This window comes from Anomalospiza imberbis, chromosome 1 (assembly GCF_031753505.1).
Source record: "Anomalospiza imberbis isolate Cuckoo-Finch-1a 21T00152 chromosome 1, ASM3175350v1, whole genome shotgun sequence".
NCBI lineage: Eukaryota > Metazoa > Chordata > Aves > Passeriformes > Viduidae > Anomalospiza > Anomalospiza imberbis.
Genome location: NC_089681.1, coordinates 16,263,134 through 16,281,510, shown reverse-complemented (window position 1 = coordinate 16,281,510; position 18,377 = coordinate 16,263,134). Strand labels below are relative to the sequence as shown.

The following is an 18,377-nucleotide window of genomic DNA, read 5'->3' as shown; positions in this document are numbered from 1 at the left end:
ACAAGACAAACTTGATTGAGCAGAAGTGGTCAAATAGATTCAAGTTTTACTCTCATTAAAAATAGTAATAAAAATATGCTTTGTTCAACAAGTCATTAACAAATTGACATATGATTTATGAACTAATTTATTTTTTGTCAAATGATAATCTTTCCCTGTCAAAATGCAAAACTGCTCATGCAATCTATTATTTTAAAATAATGATCATAGGTCAAGGCTGTACTTTGTTAATTGAACAGCTGCTTTGAACTAAACAATAAAGTACTCATCAGGTTCTGGTATGATCATTATATTCTGTAAAAAACATGTTTCTAAAACCTGCCATCATCCATTATCAGTGTAAAACTTTTCTTATATAACTCTCTATATAACATTTTTCTATCATCAGAAATGAAACAGATTTTATAAATAATTCTCTTTCCTAAAGCATTCAATATGTTTTAGGACATAAAACTATCAAGAATAACTTCAAATGATAAGAAGAATCAGATATTGCAGTACCATACATATAGTATTTAAAAATCTGTAGGATGTGTATTTGCTAGCTTCTTGGAGAGAAAAACTCTTAAGAAAAAAACATATCAAGACAATATTTTGAAAGCATCCTAGGTCCTTGAAGTAACTAGAATTATAAAAGGAAAAAATTAAGCAAACAGTACATATCTTTAACCTTGGACATCCGGAACATTGTGACAATATAGTTTACTGTCCTCATCTTAAAGCTAAGTGAAGATCTATGGTACATTTTAGCAGATCTTGGAGCTTTCAAAGCACCAAAGGAGAGGAACCTGCTCCTTCCAATTTTCCCAGAGTTTTAACACTGACTTCACACTGGTTCTAGTCATTTGCACCCTTCTCTATGAATTTATTTAACCACCCTGATGAAGAACTATTGCTTTAAAAATAAACCTGAGTCAATTCAGTTAGCAAAGGGAAGAATAACCTCAAAGTGGTATGCCTGATGAGTGCTAGAGCCAATGGAAAAAAGAGAAGTATCACACAACCAAAGTCAGAGGGACACAGGAGATGGGCTTGCTCCTGTGAGTGACAACAAGCTCTTAGATGAGTTGGACTATCTTTTGTAACTTTGCCTTAATGTGTGAAAATAGCACAATATGGAAAGGAGAGATGCCATATTTTGCTTCTCACCATTGTAGGTGCCAGGAACTTCCAGAAGAGCTTCAACTTAAACTAAATATTCTGTATCACTTTGGAATTCATCCATGAGCAAAAGGTTTGTGACATTATCACCACACTCTTTATTTCTGTTCTGGTATAGAGATAAATTTGTAGTAGCAGGCCATGTAAAAAAGGACCATCTATATGCATATATTTCAGAATCTATGCTTTTAATATGAAAAATTCAGTATTTTAAAACAGAGTAATGGCAACAAATAGAATTAAACCAACCAATTCATCAGCTAAATTAGCTGCGATATCTAAAAAAAACCAAGCAAACAAAAAACTCCATGGATTTTATTTCATTCATTTCCTTTCAGAAAACTTTCACTGAGTCAGAAACAACTTACTTTTCTCACAGGCCCCTGTTCACTTTAGAGGAGAACATATAAGGAGAGCATGCCGGAAAAAGCAAGAGAGGGAAGAGAAGGTGCTAGAGTAAAGGTGTCTCTCCTCCAACACTGGGTATGTCTATCTTTATACTTAGAGGTCTGGAGCCTATGATGTTTTAAGGCAGAGCCGGAATCCACTGCAGAGAGGAAATAAGTGTGAATAAAGTCTTTCTTTTTGACTACTGGGATAAGAAACTGAGCTCTGAATTTCTCTGAAATGCCCTTGGGGTTTGGGTAGGTAAAAAGTAACAAAACAGAAAATCAAATTAAACACAAATTAGAAGAAAAGAAAAACAGGTTATAATGGAAAATATTTTACATTTACACATCCAAAATTCTGCAAAAGACAGATCTAGGAAAAATGGTTGTGGCACTTGAGGTGCTTTTTATCCTATCAAACCAGAAATGTGACCCTATATTGGTCTTTACAAATGTGGTGAAATAAAGGGTTTAAAGTAACGTACCTATTACATAAGTACAATTTCTATTCTATATAACCATAAATAATAAAAACACATAATTTTCATTCTCCTAGAAGGTAAATTATTAATTTTATATTTATTACTACATATGAAATACTGTAGAAAAACTTATAGCAGGAAAATGAAAAGCATTTTTTAAGGAAAGAATACTTGAGTTTAAAATAGAAGATAAGGTCCCACTTTAAAGGGAAAAAAAATCTAAATTAAAAATTTGGACTTGGAAAACATAGAAAATATTACAGAAATGTGTCAGGTACCTTACTCTAACCTCCACTTTTCATAATCTTCTAATAACTGATTGAACATAGATGCAATATTTCCAAAAGGGACAAAGAAATACTATAATAGTTTCAGAAAAGAGATTTTAAAAGATTCTGTTACTTTTGCTGAAATCAGACAAGAAAATGCAACTAGTGTTTGTATTTAGGAGTGGATAATAGCTACAGGCACATAAAATGAACATCTGTAAATAATTATTGGACTGACAGGTTTGCAGCTAGCATTTGCCTTTTAATAAATGGCATAAATAAAAATAAAGTTATAATAGAAATATGAGTCCACTTAGCTGATCTGTTTTGCAATCATCAAAGGATAGGTTGTCTGTGCTATCTTGATTCCAAATCAGAGTCATGTTAACTGACATTAACAGAATCAGATAGTGAAGTAAACAAGACTTTTAAAAGGAAACAGTTGTTACTGCACACAGGATATCTCACAAAGAAGAAGAGTTGGCTACCCACATTCCATATCAAAATAAAGAGTTAGAGTTGTTACTTTTTAGTACTGTATCTGATAAAGACAATAAAAGGCCTGCGTAGAAAGTTTAAAACTTTTCCATTTTCCTTGTATTTTATGGATCTATGCTTTAAAAAAATGCTACATGCAACTTTTTCAAACCACAGCATCACATAATACAAAGTGAGAAATCAGTTCAAAATTATTCCTCTAATAACCCATTTAACAAGGCATAAAGTGAATAGGGGTTTTAGGACATTCAAAGTTGGCCTTGCTTTGAACACTTCTTGAAATGTTTATCTTTTAATTCAATATCAAGAGTAACTGGGCCCTACTCTAAATACCAATCTAAAAAAACCACTTTGTTTAAGAAAACATATTTTTTACTAAAAAATCCCAGCCAAATATAGAGCACAATAAATAAATCTGTTTGTGTGCTGAAGCTTATCATTATTTTTTTAAGCAATTCATGTTTCTCATTTGACTTCTTCATGGCTTACTATCAGCTAAAAAATTTCTTACAGCTGCACCTCATAAAACAGTGTTAAGAACCATATATATCTGAAACACATTAGCATAATAATGAAACCTGGTGTTACAGCATATTGATCGATAGCATAGTGCAGTTCTATATAACAAAATGTTTAGACAAAATCCTATGTCCAATAATAGACTGGGAAAAAATCCAAACAAACAAGACTTAATTTCCCTAGACAGCCATCAAGAAAACCTGAGATACAGAAAGATTAAATCTACTTCACCCAAAAGACAGGGGAAGAGAAAAGGTTTAAAAACTCTACATAAAATTGAATCATGTTGAATGCAATTCTAACTTTCAATATGCCCAAAGCTGAAAGCCTACCAGCATATTTCTAATTACAGGTGCAAACACTATGAAAGAATAAGAAACTGGTCTAGAGTTTTTGTAGTTGAGGGATTTTTGTAATTTTGTAATTTTAGTGAATTAGTTGAAATCCTGGGAAAAAAAGGTGTTGTTAAAAAAATTATTCACAGAGAGAACTGCCAACGGGAAATGATTGTCAGAAAAGAAGATTATGTGACGATTAATTAAGGTGGTCTTAGAAAGGTAGGATAGAAATGGGTAAAATAATTTTACAGAGGAGGGTGAAATGGAATGAAATAAGAGAGAAACTTTAGAAAATAGTTTGATAGTAAAAGTAATATCATGAAAAGAGGAAGTTGCAAATACATTCATTACTTATTTTTCATGCAAAACCATAGTCAAATCCATAGTTTGTTTTTTAACATCAGAAAAGCAAGATAGTTCCATTTTAATTTTAATTTTTCCTTCCCTATAACCAGAATTGTAGAATTTATAACATACATACAGATAATGAGACTTGTCCATTGTATTTATATGTGGAAACAGTACTTTTTTGTAATATTTAATATAGTCTTTCATTTGGGGAAAAAACTTTAAATTATTTATGTAGTGGATAATATTATTTTTTACGTTTCTTTGGATTTTGGAAAGTCAAGATGTTTAATTGATTTGTAATTTTTTTGTGTGTGTGTTTGTGGACATGAAGGACTTTTTAAAGTATTTTTTCAATTCTATATTTAAATATATTTTCACTTCCAATATTAATTTGAAATCACTGAGAAAATAATTAATAGAAACAATTAGAGCCATGATTCTTTTTCACATGATCTGGTATATCAGGCTTACAATGCAACTAGGCAAAAAATATTTTTTCAATCAGCAGTATTCAAATGGCTATGAAATGAATTACCATGATTAGCATGTCAGTGTGCTTTTTTCATCCAGATTATATTTATAGAGGTGGATTATCAAGTACTATGTAATAAAGGCAGTAACCTAAGAAATTATTTATCTTCAAATTAGGAAAAAACTCCAAACATTACTTTGAATAAATTCCAGATTTTGCCATGGTAGAAAATATGTGTCAGGGGTTTCTGTTTGAAAATTATGTCCTTTAGTAATTACTGTTTCCTTCAAACTGTATGAATCTTTTTGGAATTGTGGACAACTACTTTCTAAATGACAACAGAGATACTGCAATATATGAAAATCTACAGTACAAAAAAAAAAAATACAATAACAGTTGTTTTCACCACTCATGATGTTGACATTTTGTTGACAGTTCCCTTTAGGAGTACATGGGTCTGCTATGCCCTTCACTGCATCTCCTCTCATTACTTTCATATCTCACTAATGTGAGATCTCACTAAAACATTCCTCATTTTTGTATGGATCATTTGCTAGATCATATACATCATCACACTCGGCCCTCTTCATTTCACTTTTTCCAGTACCCAATATTCCACAAAATATATGAGCTCAGTTCTTTCTATATAGATGCTGTTTACTCTAGAGATGCTCTCTAATCAACAGCCTTAATCACCTTGTAAAAAAGTGTTAGAGAAATCTCCACCTGCAGACTTGAGCAATGGAAGGCCTTATTGGTTTCTTTCAAATCACAGTATAGAATGAACAGCATTTGTCCAAGGAAAGATTCCTCTTTTATAGTATTAGAAAATCTCAGTTAAACTTACTCTACTAATATAATTTTATCATGGCAGATATATGAAAGGTGTCAGCAAGAAAAGCAAATCTACTTTACCTTAAAGGAACTTCTAATATTGTTTAAAACTAGATACAATACACATTCATTTCCATGCACAGCTTGTTTCATATTATTAGGCAGCAACATTTAATGAGGAAAATTATGTCAGTCCTTTGTAGGTATGTTACAGATGTATAGAAGTTATTTTTTCATACATCTCAAAAACTAGATGGGTAAAATGTATACTTTACAGTGCAAGATAGATGCATATTGGACCATATAAGAAAAGCATATAATTTAATGGTTGAATTTGTAAATCCTAATGGAAAAGGCATTTCTGCATAACTATCTGTGTTACTACATTTAGGTCCTAAAAACTTGCTCTGACTACAGGAGAACTGACATCAGATTTGGAGATAATTTTTTTATGCTACTAACCCTTAGAAAGGATCTCTGGGAGGTTTGGTTTTATTTATTTTTTTTTTTTTTTGCTTTTTGGCTTTTTTTTGTTGTTGTTTTTTGTGGTGTTTGTGTTTGGGGGTGGGGGTTCTGAGTTTTTTTTTTGGTTCGGGTTTTTTTGGTAGGCAGTCTCTCATCCATATCAACATATTCAGAGATTTACAGTATATTATTGAAATTTATTTGTTCTTAAGTTCCAGGCATCAAAACAATTTGAATGATAAAACATTCACTTCAAACTGTGCAATGTAACATAATCTATAGGAGTCACTTTTCAGCAATAAGGTATCACAATCACAATGTAATACAAGACTTATAGAGACAGAGAGAAAAGTTCTCCAGGTAAAGCCATATGCCTGATGTTCTCTCTAATTAGTGTATATGTAAATACACACACACAAAGATATATTTGCACAAAACCTCAAAGGATTCTTTAGGCTTTCTTCAGACATACCAGTAAAATAGAATGCCTTTCTTCAAAGATAATAGAAATATTGAATTCATACAGTAACAAATTGCACAGAGTTTAGTTTAGTAACAATATATGGTTGTTCCAGATATATTCTGATTCAATTATCAACTTTATAAGGTATTTTTGTTGATGCTGACAACTGCAACAATACAAGGTGAATTTAATAGCTGGTTTAAGAGTTACCTTTCTGTCATGTAAACAGGTCTAACAGTTAGACAACCCTGTAACAGAATGATACTTTCCCAAAAACTATAACTTTCTGGGACAAGACTATTATTGTGATCATTCTTTTCCTTTTTATAACTGAAAAATAGGTGAAAAACTAATGGCCACAGAGAGCGCTGGTAGGCTGTGTTACTGTGTATAAAGGACCTCCAAAACAAAAGTCAACTTTTCTTCCTAGATTGTTTCAAATGCCATGAAGCAATTTAGAACACACAAAAAAAGTGAATAAGTAAAGTTTTTGTTTCTCAGAAATGAGCATACTCATCTCACTATAAAACTGGCAACTGCACTCTTCATATATAGGTGGTTACCAGTTTAAATTAGTTACCCAAAGATGTTTACCCAAAGAAGACAAATAATAAATCTCAGAGGCTGTAAAAGAGGTTTTTCTTGCATTATATGAGAAGTAAACAAGCTAGTCCAATATCCATCAGTCAATTCAAAGCAGCCAAACTGTCCATCCAGTTCAGAGAAAGATATCCTATGGAAAGCTGATAATGGGAAAGTCTCTTCAACGGTCAGTTAACTAGAAAGTTATCTCCACCTACAAATAAAGCTGAAATTTTAGTTGGTTGCTTGGGTTTCATTTAGTTTGGCTTGGTTTGGTTTTGGGTTTGGTTTTTAAATCCTTACCACTCAACTTTAGATTTCCTTTCTGGCTAACTATTTTTTTCAAAACCAGCAAAAACCTTGGCTTCTTCGTAGTAATGTCAGCATAAATTCAAGTGACAAGTGACACCTTGTCCAGACAAGCACATTCTTTTATCAGTTTAATTATCTACCTTTCTCTCTCTGTCAGTGTCTAGACTTTTAACATCATATAAAAATATTCCTAAGAGTATAAAACAATTGATATGTTCTTTCAGCTTTGCATTTATAAGCAGACTGCCAAAAATTTTATTGCTTCAATGTATTTTTTTCATAAAGCAAACTTTTCAGATTTAAATAAACCCTCTCTGTTTAAATGTTTTGTCTACTCAGAATCCATCTCAGAGCTGAATATCCTTTTACCAATACATTTGATTCTGCTGCATTTCTTTCAATTATCTGTTTCGCTTATCTACAAGTTTTGCTGTATTTTTTGCTGTGTCCCTACCAATTTTCAGTTCAAGATTCCAAATATCTTCTGTTCACACTGTATTTCTTTATTTTGCAGGATTTATTTTGGTTGTTTGTGCAGTGAAAATTTTCCTAGTAAGAATCATTTAGTTCTGTTACTTATCTCATAGTTTTCCACTTTGATTGCTGGTTCCTTCTTTCCTTTTTTAATGCCCTTTGTCCTCTCCTTCATCTCCTTTGGTATTTGTTCCTGTTGCTTTCTGTACCCTTATCTACTCATTGGTCTTTGTCTAGGATTTATACCTTTTTTATTTTCACTTTCTTTGTGACAGGAGAATATAATGCAGTTGGTTTTGTTCACTAGTCCCTAAATTCTCAAATAAAATTCCTTTCTCTCTTCGCTTTCCAGGCAAATAATGGAGAAATCTAAACAACAAAGTAGCTGAAATAAAAATCACTGTGATAAGAGACTTGAAGTTGTTTCCAAAATGGAGAATCCCTAATTTGATCCTAATCAGCTGACAGTATCTCCTCTAGTTGAAAATTTGGTCAGGAAGCGAACCGTGGTGAAAGAAGAAAAATGTGTATTCTTAGGGCATAATAAACAGTCTGCGCTGAAAGAAATCAGAGCTACGGTTGATAATGGAAACTTTTTGAGGTATAGTTCAATACTGGAAACTTTTTGAGGTACAGTACTTTTTGAGGTACAATGATTAATTGTCTCCCTATCAACAAGTCCTGGTCTACATCAATATCTGAAAAGAGGTAAACAGGAGAGTGAAAAAGAAAGCTCTGTAAGTTTTAATTGTCAACGTTAGTGGTGAATAAAGACTGCAAATATTCCACTCTGACATGTCTTAAAGCCCTAATAAGCTAAATGTCAGAGAGCTTGTCTCTGACAGATTTAATCTAGAACCTCACAGAACTGACATTTTTCTTTATTTATTAGTACTCTGCTAACTTGAGCACCTGTTATATTAGTAGATGTAAAGTACAGAATTAACTTGGAGTTAGATACTCCATCTGCTATTTAAAATGGCAATAATCTAAATGAACTGATAAAATACTCTGAAAGGGTCTTTATATGGTTTAAGAAGGAATTGTTCATATGAGAAACAACTTACAAAGACAAAAAAGGATACACATACAAGAAGTAAAATGGATCTACATACAATAAAATTTGTATTCAGGAAGGAGAGTCAACACACCTTCATGGTATTTTGCCCAGACAAGACATTGGCTCTAGCTCTGGGCACCCTGCACCCTGCACTACATCTTGTAGTAGTACTGTAGATCACCTAAAGGAAGAGGAAATGGGAAAAGACAGAGCAAGTAAAACAAGTCCTAAAGTCAGGAAATTCTAGAAGTGGAAACCCTGACATAGCAGAAATGGAGAAAGAAGGAGGCAAAAGCAAGGCAAAAATGTGGGCCTTTTTTTGACTTTTGGTTTTGATGAGAATCAGTATGAGAAAGAGTGGAACACTTGCTCCAATAATAATATATAGTGAATATATAAAAATACATAATAGCCTAATTGTTTCCAAAAAAAGTAAGATAAGGAGTTTGGCTGGGAGATAGTAAAGGATCCACGATACATATAAATGTTCATAAAGAAATATGGATAAATTTCTAATGACCAGGAGAAGGAAAGGGTCAGGGTCAGAAAAAAATGCTTACTGGGGCCACCAGGGTGGTAGTAGTTGATAGAACAATGTTAACAGAATAATCTAATAGCTGCCTGTGTTACACAGACTGATATCTACTGAAAGAAGAAACATAAATGAGTCAGAATAAGAAATGCAAAAGCAAGCAGAATTACTAAAGGAGGACACTGGAAGGTTCTGCTAGTGACAACAATTATTCTTTTGCTAGCCTTTCTTCATCCAAGTTTTGTAAGATAAATTTGACAATTTAGCACATGAAAGATGTAAATTGTAATTCTTTCACTTTAAAAATGGAAAGTTTTAAAGGCAAAATCTAGTCTTCCAAAAACATATTTTCCCCCTTTTAAAACTGGGCATTGTTAGCATTTAACTTAGTGCTATTTATTTTTTAAGTAAAAACATGAAATTAGGAAAGTATTCTTGATTTTGCTTTGGATTTTGTTGGTGATTTTGTTTTGATTTGGTTTTGTTCATCCAATGTCCTGAATGGTTTTCAATTAAAGTTTAGATGTAGAGAAAAGGATGGATAATTCTATGATTTCAAAGCTCTAAAATAATAATAGTAATAATAATAATAATAATAATAATAATAATAATAATAATAATGTAAATTATTCAGAGACAATATACCTTAGATTTGTAACTGGTTTTGAGCTAAAACACAGTTTTTGCTCATGTTGTCAGTAATACCTGGCACATTTATTATGGAGAGACAGATATCTGAGAAGGTTTTCAGGCCAGGAGCAAATTCTGGTGGAGTGCTTAGCTCACCCAGATGAGTGTTCTCTCACCAGGTTGGGAAAGCACTTATTCTGCTCTTTGTGTGGTCCTGTAGACCACTCAGACAGGTCTAACTCCTATGCATAGTAAGACAAGCCAGTTTGGCTTCTTGTTCTGGTATCTTTGATGGCTTTCCATCCCCTTCTTAGTTACCATCACCTTGCCCCAGAGCCAAGTAAACAGACAATTCACCTACCTGCAATTGTAACAGTATTTAATATGCATAAATATTAATAATTAATTGCAATTTTACATATTTTTTCACTCATCTTTTTCTCTGCTTTGCCAAAGCTGGAACAAAGAAATTGATTTTAATTTTACAGTCAGTATGAGTCTGTTGGTTAACTACCACAGTAAAACCTTTGGAAGTACTTGAGTGAAGAGCCAATACCAAATTATATTTAACGTTAGGAGCATGCTGAAATTTTAAAGATCTACTTATTAATCTACTGAAAATGTTGTTTTCTCTGTAAGGGGAGTAAATGTTAAAAATGTAGGCATAATCAGGGAGTCAGATGTTTTCGGAGAGCAATGCACCAACAGAGGAAAGGTAGCAGATGTCTCCAGTAATTTCAGTTAATTTATCCTATTCAGCTCAGCAGCACTGATCAGGTAACCTGTACATTTAATTCTTGGTGGCCTCAGCAGGGAGTGTAGATGAAAGGATGATTTATCTTGCTTAAATACAAGAGATTAAAAACTATAACTATTAACTCCCCTTTTAAACACTATGTTTAAATCTTCCTTCCATTAAAGTTCCTGAGAGAAAATTAACCACAAGACACAAGAGAAAAGATTTTAATATAATTAAATCTTTGGACACAGAGATATTATCAACATTTAAAAATATCTCTGCAGATAGATGCTGATCTTGCAGGCTCTCAATACAATGAAAAAATATATATTTAAAATATAGATATTTACTCAGTGATCAAAAATTCCATTTTGTGGTAGTTTCTCACAACTCCACTTATATTTTTTTAAAAAAAACATATTCATAGTCCTTTTCACTTATATAAACAAATGAATCACAAATGATTATACCATTTTTATAATAGCAGAGCTTTCCAAACTTCTGTACGATGTCTGTCCTTATGAAGACACACATGATGGAATTTTATGATGATTTTTACTGCAACATTATGGTAGGCTAATAATTTTCTAAATAATTTTATTTTTAACTTTGTAAAATATATAGTTTCAGTTACTAAAAATGGCTTTCTGGGCATAAAGATATGAAAGACTATTTTAATCAACACACAGAGACAGAAATATACTGGATTAAATGCTTCAATTTAGCCAAGTACAATTGCAGAAGGGATGCATTTTATTTCTCAGTCTAAACTAGATCTGAATTTATTTCATTGATTTCAACGCAATGTTAATTTTGTCATGAATATTTAACTGGCAAATAAATGTACTGGTTAAATTAATTAACTGGTTAAGTAATAGTAAATTTGGAAATATATTTCCTTGGAACTGCAAACAGAGTTTGGGTATATAGTTACATTATTGTTCAAATATTTAAAGCTATTTTGAATACTACACTGCAAGCTGGGGTAGCTAATTAGAGAAAAAAAACGAGTTTTAGACAACTGCTGAGTACGACACCTCTTTTCAAATTCAATATTCAATTCAGTATTTAATTATATGCATCTAACTCCTTAATTTAAAAAAAAAAAAAGGAAAAATACCAACATGCTTTTTGATATTTACTAACAACATATTATGTCATATGCTCAGCAATGTCTTTTAAAAAGAAATAAGAAAACAAGCTTTTATCCAGGTTGCAAAGTAAAATAATTGCAAGGAAATGTCAGAGTTCATATTGCCCTTCAGTCATCCACCTACATATGCACCATATCACTGCCACAGAGTGTGTGCTTTAAAACTAATAATGGTTTCCATGTGACTTTCCAGGGACTGACAAGGGAAGTACACAAAGAAGAATTCCTATAGTTAGGTCCATACCTTTTGCTTTATAGGCAAGTCTTAAATACTTTTCTCCTGGATTCTTTTATGCAGAGTCAGGACTCAGAGAAAACCAATAACCCTTCCTGGCTCTGACAAGCCTCAGCTGGTGGCACTGCCACCCACCACAGTCCATGGTCCCTGGGCCTCTGCTTCAACCCACCCTGAAGCATCCTGCTGCAGGATCCCCATCCTCTGTCCCCATCCCTGCCTCCTGCATGAGCCCCTCAACCCTCCTCTGTGGGGAGCCCTGTGTCTTTCTGCTCACAGCTGCACTGTCTGGAGGGACCCCAGACCTGGCTCAGGCTGTGCAGGGGCTGTGCTGGGTCCTGTCAGAGTCCCTGCTCTGCCCTCCCTGCTCAGCCCCTGCCAGGCTGCACATGAGCAGGGTCTCCTTGGCTCCTGCCTTGTGCCTATGTGGAGCAGCTAAAATAGATTAGGCTAGTACAGTGAATTACTTACAAGTTGCACTACAGACTATTTTCGTAACATGCAAAAGGTATCATCAGATGACTCCTACTGGCTTTGCAAAGCAGTTGATTTATGTGATGTTTTATTGGTTTAAGCATACCTTCTGCTAATTTCATTAAAGCATAGGATTTCTTATTACTAGTGCAAAAAACCCCCTTTTTTCTCAAGCTGGGCACTCAGAAAATTGAAAACATAATATAAGCATAGCTGAAAATTATTCTTCTTGTGCCACACAAAAACAATGAGAAAGATGGAAATTTGGAAAAAAATGGAACAGGAGTTTTTATTTTTTTTTATTTTGAGGGGAACTAATTGTATAAATGTGAAAGAAAGGGTAGACAAGAATCACAAATATGCATTGGGGAGGCAACAAGAAAGCTCTAAAAATAGACAGTGAGATGACCCAGAAATACTCCCAATTATGAAAATTTGCCAAAAGCTTGTTTCAAATACAGGAAGCAAAACTGTGTTTCCGAAAACAAACTTTTTTTTAGGTGATTAACTAAAAATGTATATGAATATGATTTATGAAAAAATTGCATAAAGCTCAGAGCTTTTTTATGTATTTATAGTTTGAAGAAAAGAGTATAATGTGAAATAAACTAAATCAAGCATACACAGTAACACAAAGATGCAAGTGAAATACTGACTACACTTTCCATAGTGGTCATACCTCACATGCTTCTTTTCCATTTATTATTGTTTAGCTGCCATTTAAGTGCCAGGTAAATCAGTTAAAAGCTGTTAAGCATTTGCTGAAGACATGTAACGCAATTTCAATAAGATTTAATTCTGTGGTGACCAATTAGACAAAATACAAAACTGGATGAGGAGGGAGTCAAAGGTGATGAGCTTCACAAATAGTTGAACTGCAAAATAATTTCATTCATATAGACAGTTATGGCAAAATATTAAAGTAAAATACAGTAGTGGTCTTGTCTATCCAAGTCAATTTTTTTAGCTGTATAGTTATGTATTTTTTCAAATACATATATGTAGTCACCTGAAAATATTTTTGCCTGTTACAAAATTAAAGGGAATGTGAAAAGTGAAATCTGATTACACTTTCATTAATGCCACTAAGTAAAATATCAAAATACATTTTTACGCTAGAAGGCTAGTTTCCCAAAGCAACTGTACCTCAGTACAACTTCACTTATTTGTAAAAAAGAAAACTTAAGGAAACATCACCTCACTAATTACTACAAAATGTCATTATGAAAGGTTTAGTAAAGCTTCAGTAATTTTACTGTCATGCTTTATTAATTTTATAGCCAATTCTCCACTCAAACAAATGTGTACTATTCTTCCACACCCACACTCTGGATAGATCTTTTAAGTCTTGCAAAAGTAGTCTATTTCAAGCCCTATATTGAGGCTTACTCACCTTTTCCTTTTTAAGTACTGACTGATTCTTTTCTCTTCCACATAACTTCTTACACTGTTCTTCACCAGAATCTAATGGCATCCTAAATATACAATACTGAAACATTTAAACATGACAGGTTTCTTTGACTTTCTTCTAAGATATTAAAAAACCCCGTATTCTAAAGCTCCAGCATTGAAAATTTCATTTAATTTCAAAAGAATCTTGCACACATATAAGTGCATAGCTATCTATATATTTATGCATCGATACACATGCATATACATGAATGTATGTGTTCACACAAATATATATAAACCATTTCAGCAGCTTGAACAAGGCATAAAGAAAAATAGTTTTGCCTTTACAAGATATTATTTTCATTTTCCTTTTAGCCTGCTAACTATCTTCATCTGCTTTTCCTCATGTTTATTTAAACTGTAACTCAGTGAGGACCATTGGTTCCTAACTGGAATCACAGTTTTATTCTTTGCATTTGAGCAGAACATTGTTCACATACTCCTTGAGATTACAGTTTAGAGTAGATTCACCACCAAAGTTCTGACTGACAGTAAGGGCCTTTTCGGGCTCCAACATTTGAGAAAATCTCAGTTTTATCTTTTGAGGAGTGAATAGAAAGGAGAAAAACTTGTGGATGACAGCTCTGAAATCCTTTATCTGTGGATTCCCTCTTTCCTGCAGCTGATATCAAAATTGCATTCAAGCACTCATGAAACAGAAATGAAAACACAGAAGTACAAAGGAAAACAATTTCATTAGAGATGCATCTCTCTGCAACTGTTGACTGTTAACCATTTAAACAAATTTATATCCTGCACAAATTTGAGATGTAGAATTTTACTTTTCTAATTTCCTTGTAGTACCAAGTTACATATTCCTTTTAGTGATCAGATGCCAGATTGTTATGCAAGAGTTTAAAAAAAACCACGACCAGTGTATCAACACTTACAATAAAATATTATGAAAATACATCCCTTTCTTTGAGCAGCATTATGGAAAGTAGAATGAAACTGGATGTTCCCTGAATAGGAGTAGGTACTATATTCTTTATCACAGGATAATATCATGGAATGGCTTGGTTTGGAAGATCCCCTAGTTCCAACCCCACTGTCATGGGAAGGGTCATCTTTCTGGTTACACAAAGCCAAGGCTTTTCTGGGCAACTTGTTCCAGGATCTTACTGCATTCTTTACACAGGATTTCTTCCTCATATCCAACCTTATTATAGATCCATAGACTTTTAAGGGGTTGGAATGGACCTTTAAGATAATTTAGTCCCAATGCCCCCAGGGAAACCTCCCAGTAGACCAGGTTGCTCAAGGTCTTATCCAACTGTCTTTGAACACTGCCGGGGCTGGAGCATCCACAAGCTGTTCCAGTGTCTAACTATTCTCACAGTAAAAAATTTCTTCCTAAAATCTAACCTGAATTTCCCCTCTTTAAATTTGCATCCATTCCTCCTTGACTTATCACTACGGTTCCTGATGAAGAGTCCCTCTCCAACTTCCCTGTAGACCCCCTTCAGATACTTCGAGGTTGCAAGTCTCCACAAAACTTTCTCTTCTCCAGGGTGAACAGCCCCATCTTTCTCAGCCTGTCTTTGTAGGGGAGGTGCTCCAGTCCTCATCTATGTTACGGGTTCACATCCAATTTTTCATCTACTAATATCACCAAGTCTTTCTCTGCGGGACTGTTCTAAATTCAATTGATCCACTAGTCAGTATGGATACTGAGAATTGACCAGGATGCTACATTTAGCTTCATCTCACTGGCCCACTCCTCCAGCCTGCTGATGTCCCTCTGGATAGTATCCCTCCCCTCAAGCAAATCAACTGCACCAGTCATCTCGGTGCCATCTGCAAGCTTGCTGAGGCTTCAATCATTTCTATTGTCCACATCATTAACAGAGATATTGAATAGTATTTGTCTGAATACAGACCGCTGAGGGATGCCACTTGTTGCTGCTTTCTAATTGGACTTCAAGCTGTTGACTGCAACATTTTGGATGTGGCCACATGGCCACTGTGTTATTCAACAAACAGTCCACCCAATCAAATACAAATTTCTCCCTTTTAATAACAAAGATGTTGTGTGGCAATGCCAAAGGCCTCTCAGTAGTCTAGGTAGATGACAAACTGACTTACAGATGTCAAGTTAGATGATAGCAAAGATAACTAACAAATGTATGAGTAATATATCTATTGGTATTGTAGAATTTTTACATATGCCATAAACCTCAGCCTTCCAGAACTGAACATCTGGGTTAAGACTCTGAAGTAGGCTTTGATAGAAAATGTTCTGTGGCACATCACACTCTTAATATCTAAAATGGAATTTTTCACTTTTGTAAACCCTTTTTGTCAGAAGATGTTCATATACAAACACACACACACAAAAAATTACCTAGTCTCCCTTAATTAATTTTTTTCCTGATCTCTATAAAAAACCTCCTGTTGTAAAAATTACAAAAGTTCCACTGCTTTCCACTGGATCATGCAAATTAAAACCTCCAAAATTTCATATTCACTTTACATTAAATTTATCCATGCTCGTATGCTTCTTCATTAATTACATTTTGTTGAGACTAATTTTATGAGGGCTAGATTAATTTCAGCAGTTACTTTAACTAGAATTAAAGCATGATGTACATTTTGACACCTGTTAAATTAAAGGAGGCACACCTTCTTTCTTAAAGACTAAGAAAGAATCCATAGTTTTAAAACATTAGCTTTAACTATTTTTTCATATACTTTTTATTTATTGCTATAAGTGAGATTTTAATAATATTTATTCTTTACCTTGTCCTAAAGTTTGCAGGGTGAGGATGCCCATCATATAATGACAAATAATCATATTCTTCTTCTAAAGCAAAAGATTGAAAGACGATCTGTATTCTGTTTCTTTCTTCTGCTATTATAACCCAGGTACAGTTTGCACCATTTGGATATCCATATGGGAAGCCAGGACTTTCTATAGTGCCATTGAGTCCTTTTAAAGTTCCACCACAGGTATAAATAAATCCTAAAAAAATACCAAGGAAAAAAAAGTTAGTAATACATTTTTTTATATCAACCTGTAATAGAATACATCTCTAGAATTCATGATTTCTGAAAAAATATCAAAATATTTTTTAGCAACTACTGCATTTAGAAAGGTAAAGCCCATGGTCTTTACACAAATGCTGGCCACTTAATGCAAAACAATCCCACCTACCTAACAAATGTGTTTTCCATACTGTTTATCTAAAGACATATGGTAGCATCTTTGATACTAAATATAACAACATCTATGACTAAATTTGTTTGCTTATGAAGCAAAGTATTCATAGCAACTCCCTTTTTTTTTGTCTAATGGTTAAATAAGTCTCTTTGGATACAGGTCTGATACAGGTGAAACCTATTAACCTTGTGCTTTTCCTCCATGTATTTTGGCTCTGGAAAAGTCTGAAAGTCTATTTATTATGAAGAAGCTTTTCCCAATCAATAATTCTGGGTTATGAAAACTCTGTCCTTAAGGGCTCAATCTGAAATAGCCATCTGTTGCATCATTATATCATCTCATGTAAATATTAATGGTTTACATGTTTTGACTGACCCTATGTGGATGTTGTTTAACTGCAGTAATCAGGTAGGGCCCCAGAGCTGGTCCCTCACACAGCACATTCACATCCCCCCTCCATTCATCCATAGTGGGATGGAGGAAAGAAAGAAAAGTAACAGTAAGAAAACTTGTGGTTTGATAAAAAGACAGCTTAATAGGTACAGCAAAAGCTGTGCATGCATCAAAGCAGATGAAGGAATTCATTGGCTGCTTTGGCAGGCAGATGTTCAGCCACCTCCAGGAAAGCAGGCCCACATCAGGCCTAATGGTTACATGGGAAGACAAACACCATAACCCTGAACATGGTCCCTTCCTCCTTCATTCCATAAGTGTGGTACCTTCCTCCTTCTTTTCCTTGCTTTTACCACTGAGCATGCTGCTATATGTTCTAGAATATCCCTTTTGTTAGTTGGTGTTATCTATGCCCCATCTGTGTCTCCTCCCACCTTCTTGCTCATTCCCAGAAGTAGGAGAAGTGGAGGAAGCCTGGATGGTGTGTAGGCACTGATAAAATGTTCAGCATTGTTTTGGTCACAAATCTAAAACATAAGACCATAGGATCTACCACAAAGAAAATTTAGACTATCCCAGCCAAATTCAGTACAGTGCTGAAAAGTTGTTCTGCAGATAGATCCTTTTTAAAATGAACCTTCTTAAATGTCAGAAATTACCCCTACATCATAACCCTAACTATTTTTGGACTATAACACATTTCCTTTTTATATAGAAAATCCATTTCCTGGGAAAAATAAGAGAACAAGAATAATTATAAAAAGGCCTTTCCCAAGTCACTGTGTGCTGATAGGGCAGGTCATTTCTATACTTTTTTTTCAATTTCAAATTCTCAGTTATGGCAGTTCTTAACTCTTTTGGGACTTCAGAATATTTTTTATTTTCCACCAGCTTTGTAGTCTGAATGTAGGTCTACATCCCCTCTCAAGGCTTTCTGCTC

General features: G+C 33.9%; 1 protein-coding gene across 3 annotated transcripts in view; it reads right to left on the bottom strand.

Annotated features, from left to right (window-relative positions):
• Window positions 1–18,377, bottom strand: part of CSMD3 (CUB and Sushi multiple domains 3) — a 586,072-nt gene that overhangs the window by 489,376 nt on the left and 78,319 nt on the right. For all 3 annotated transcript variants that reach the window (XM_068182735.1, XM_068182715.1, XM_068182726.1), the window contains exon 2: window positions 16,624–16,846. In XM_068182735.1, coding sequence (XP_068038836.1) covers window positions 16,624–16,846 — 223 coding nt within the window. The remainder of the gene's footprint in view (window positions 1–16,623; window positions 16,847–18,377) is intronic.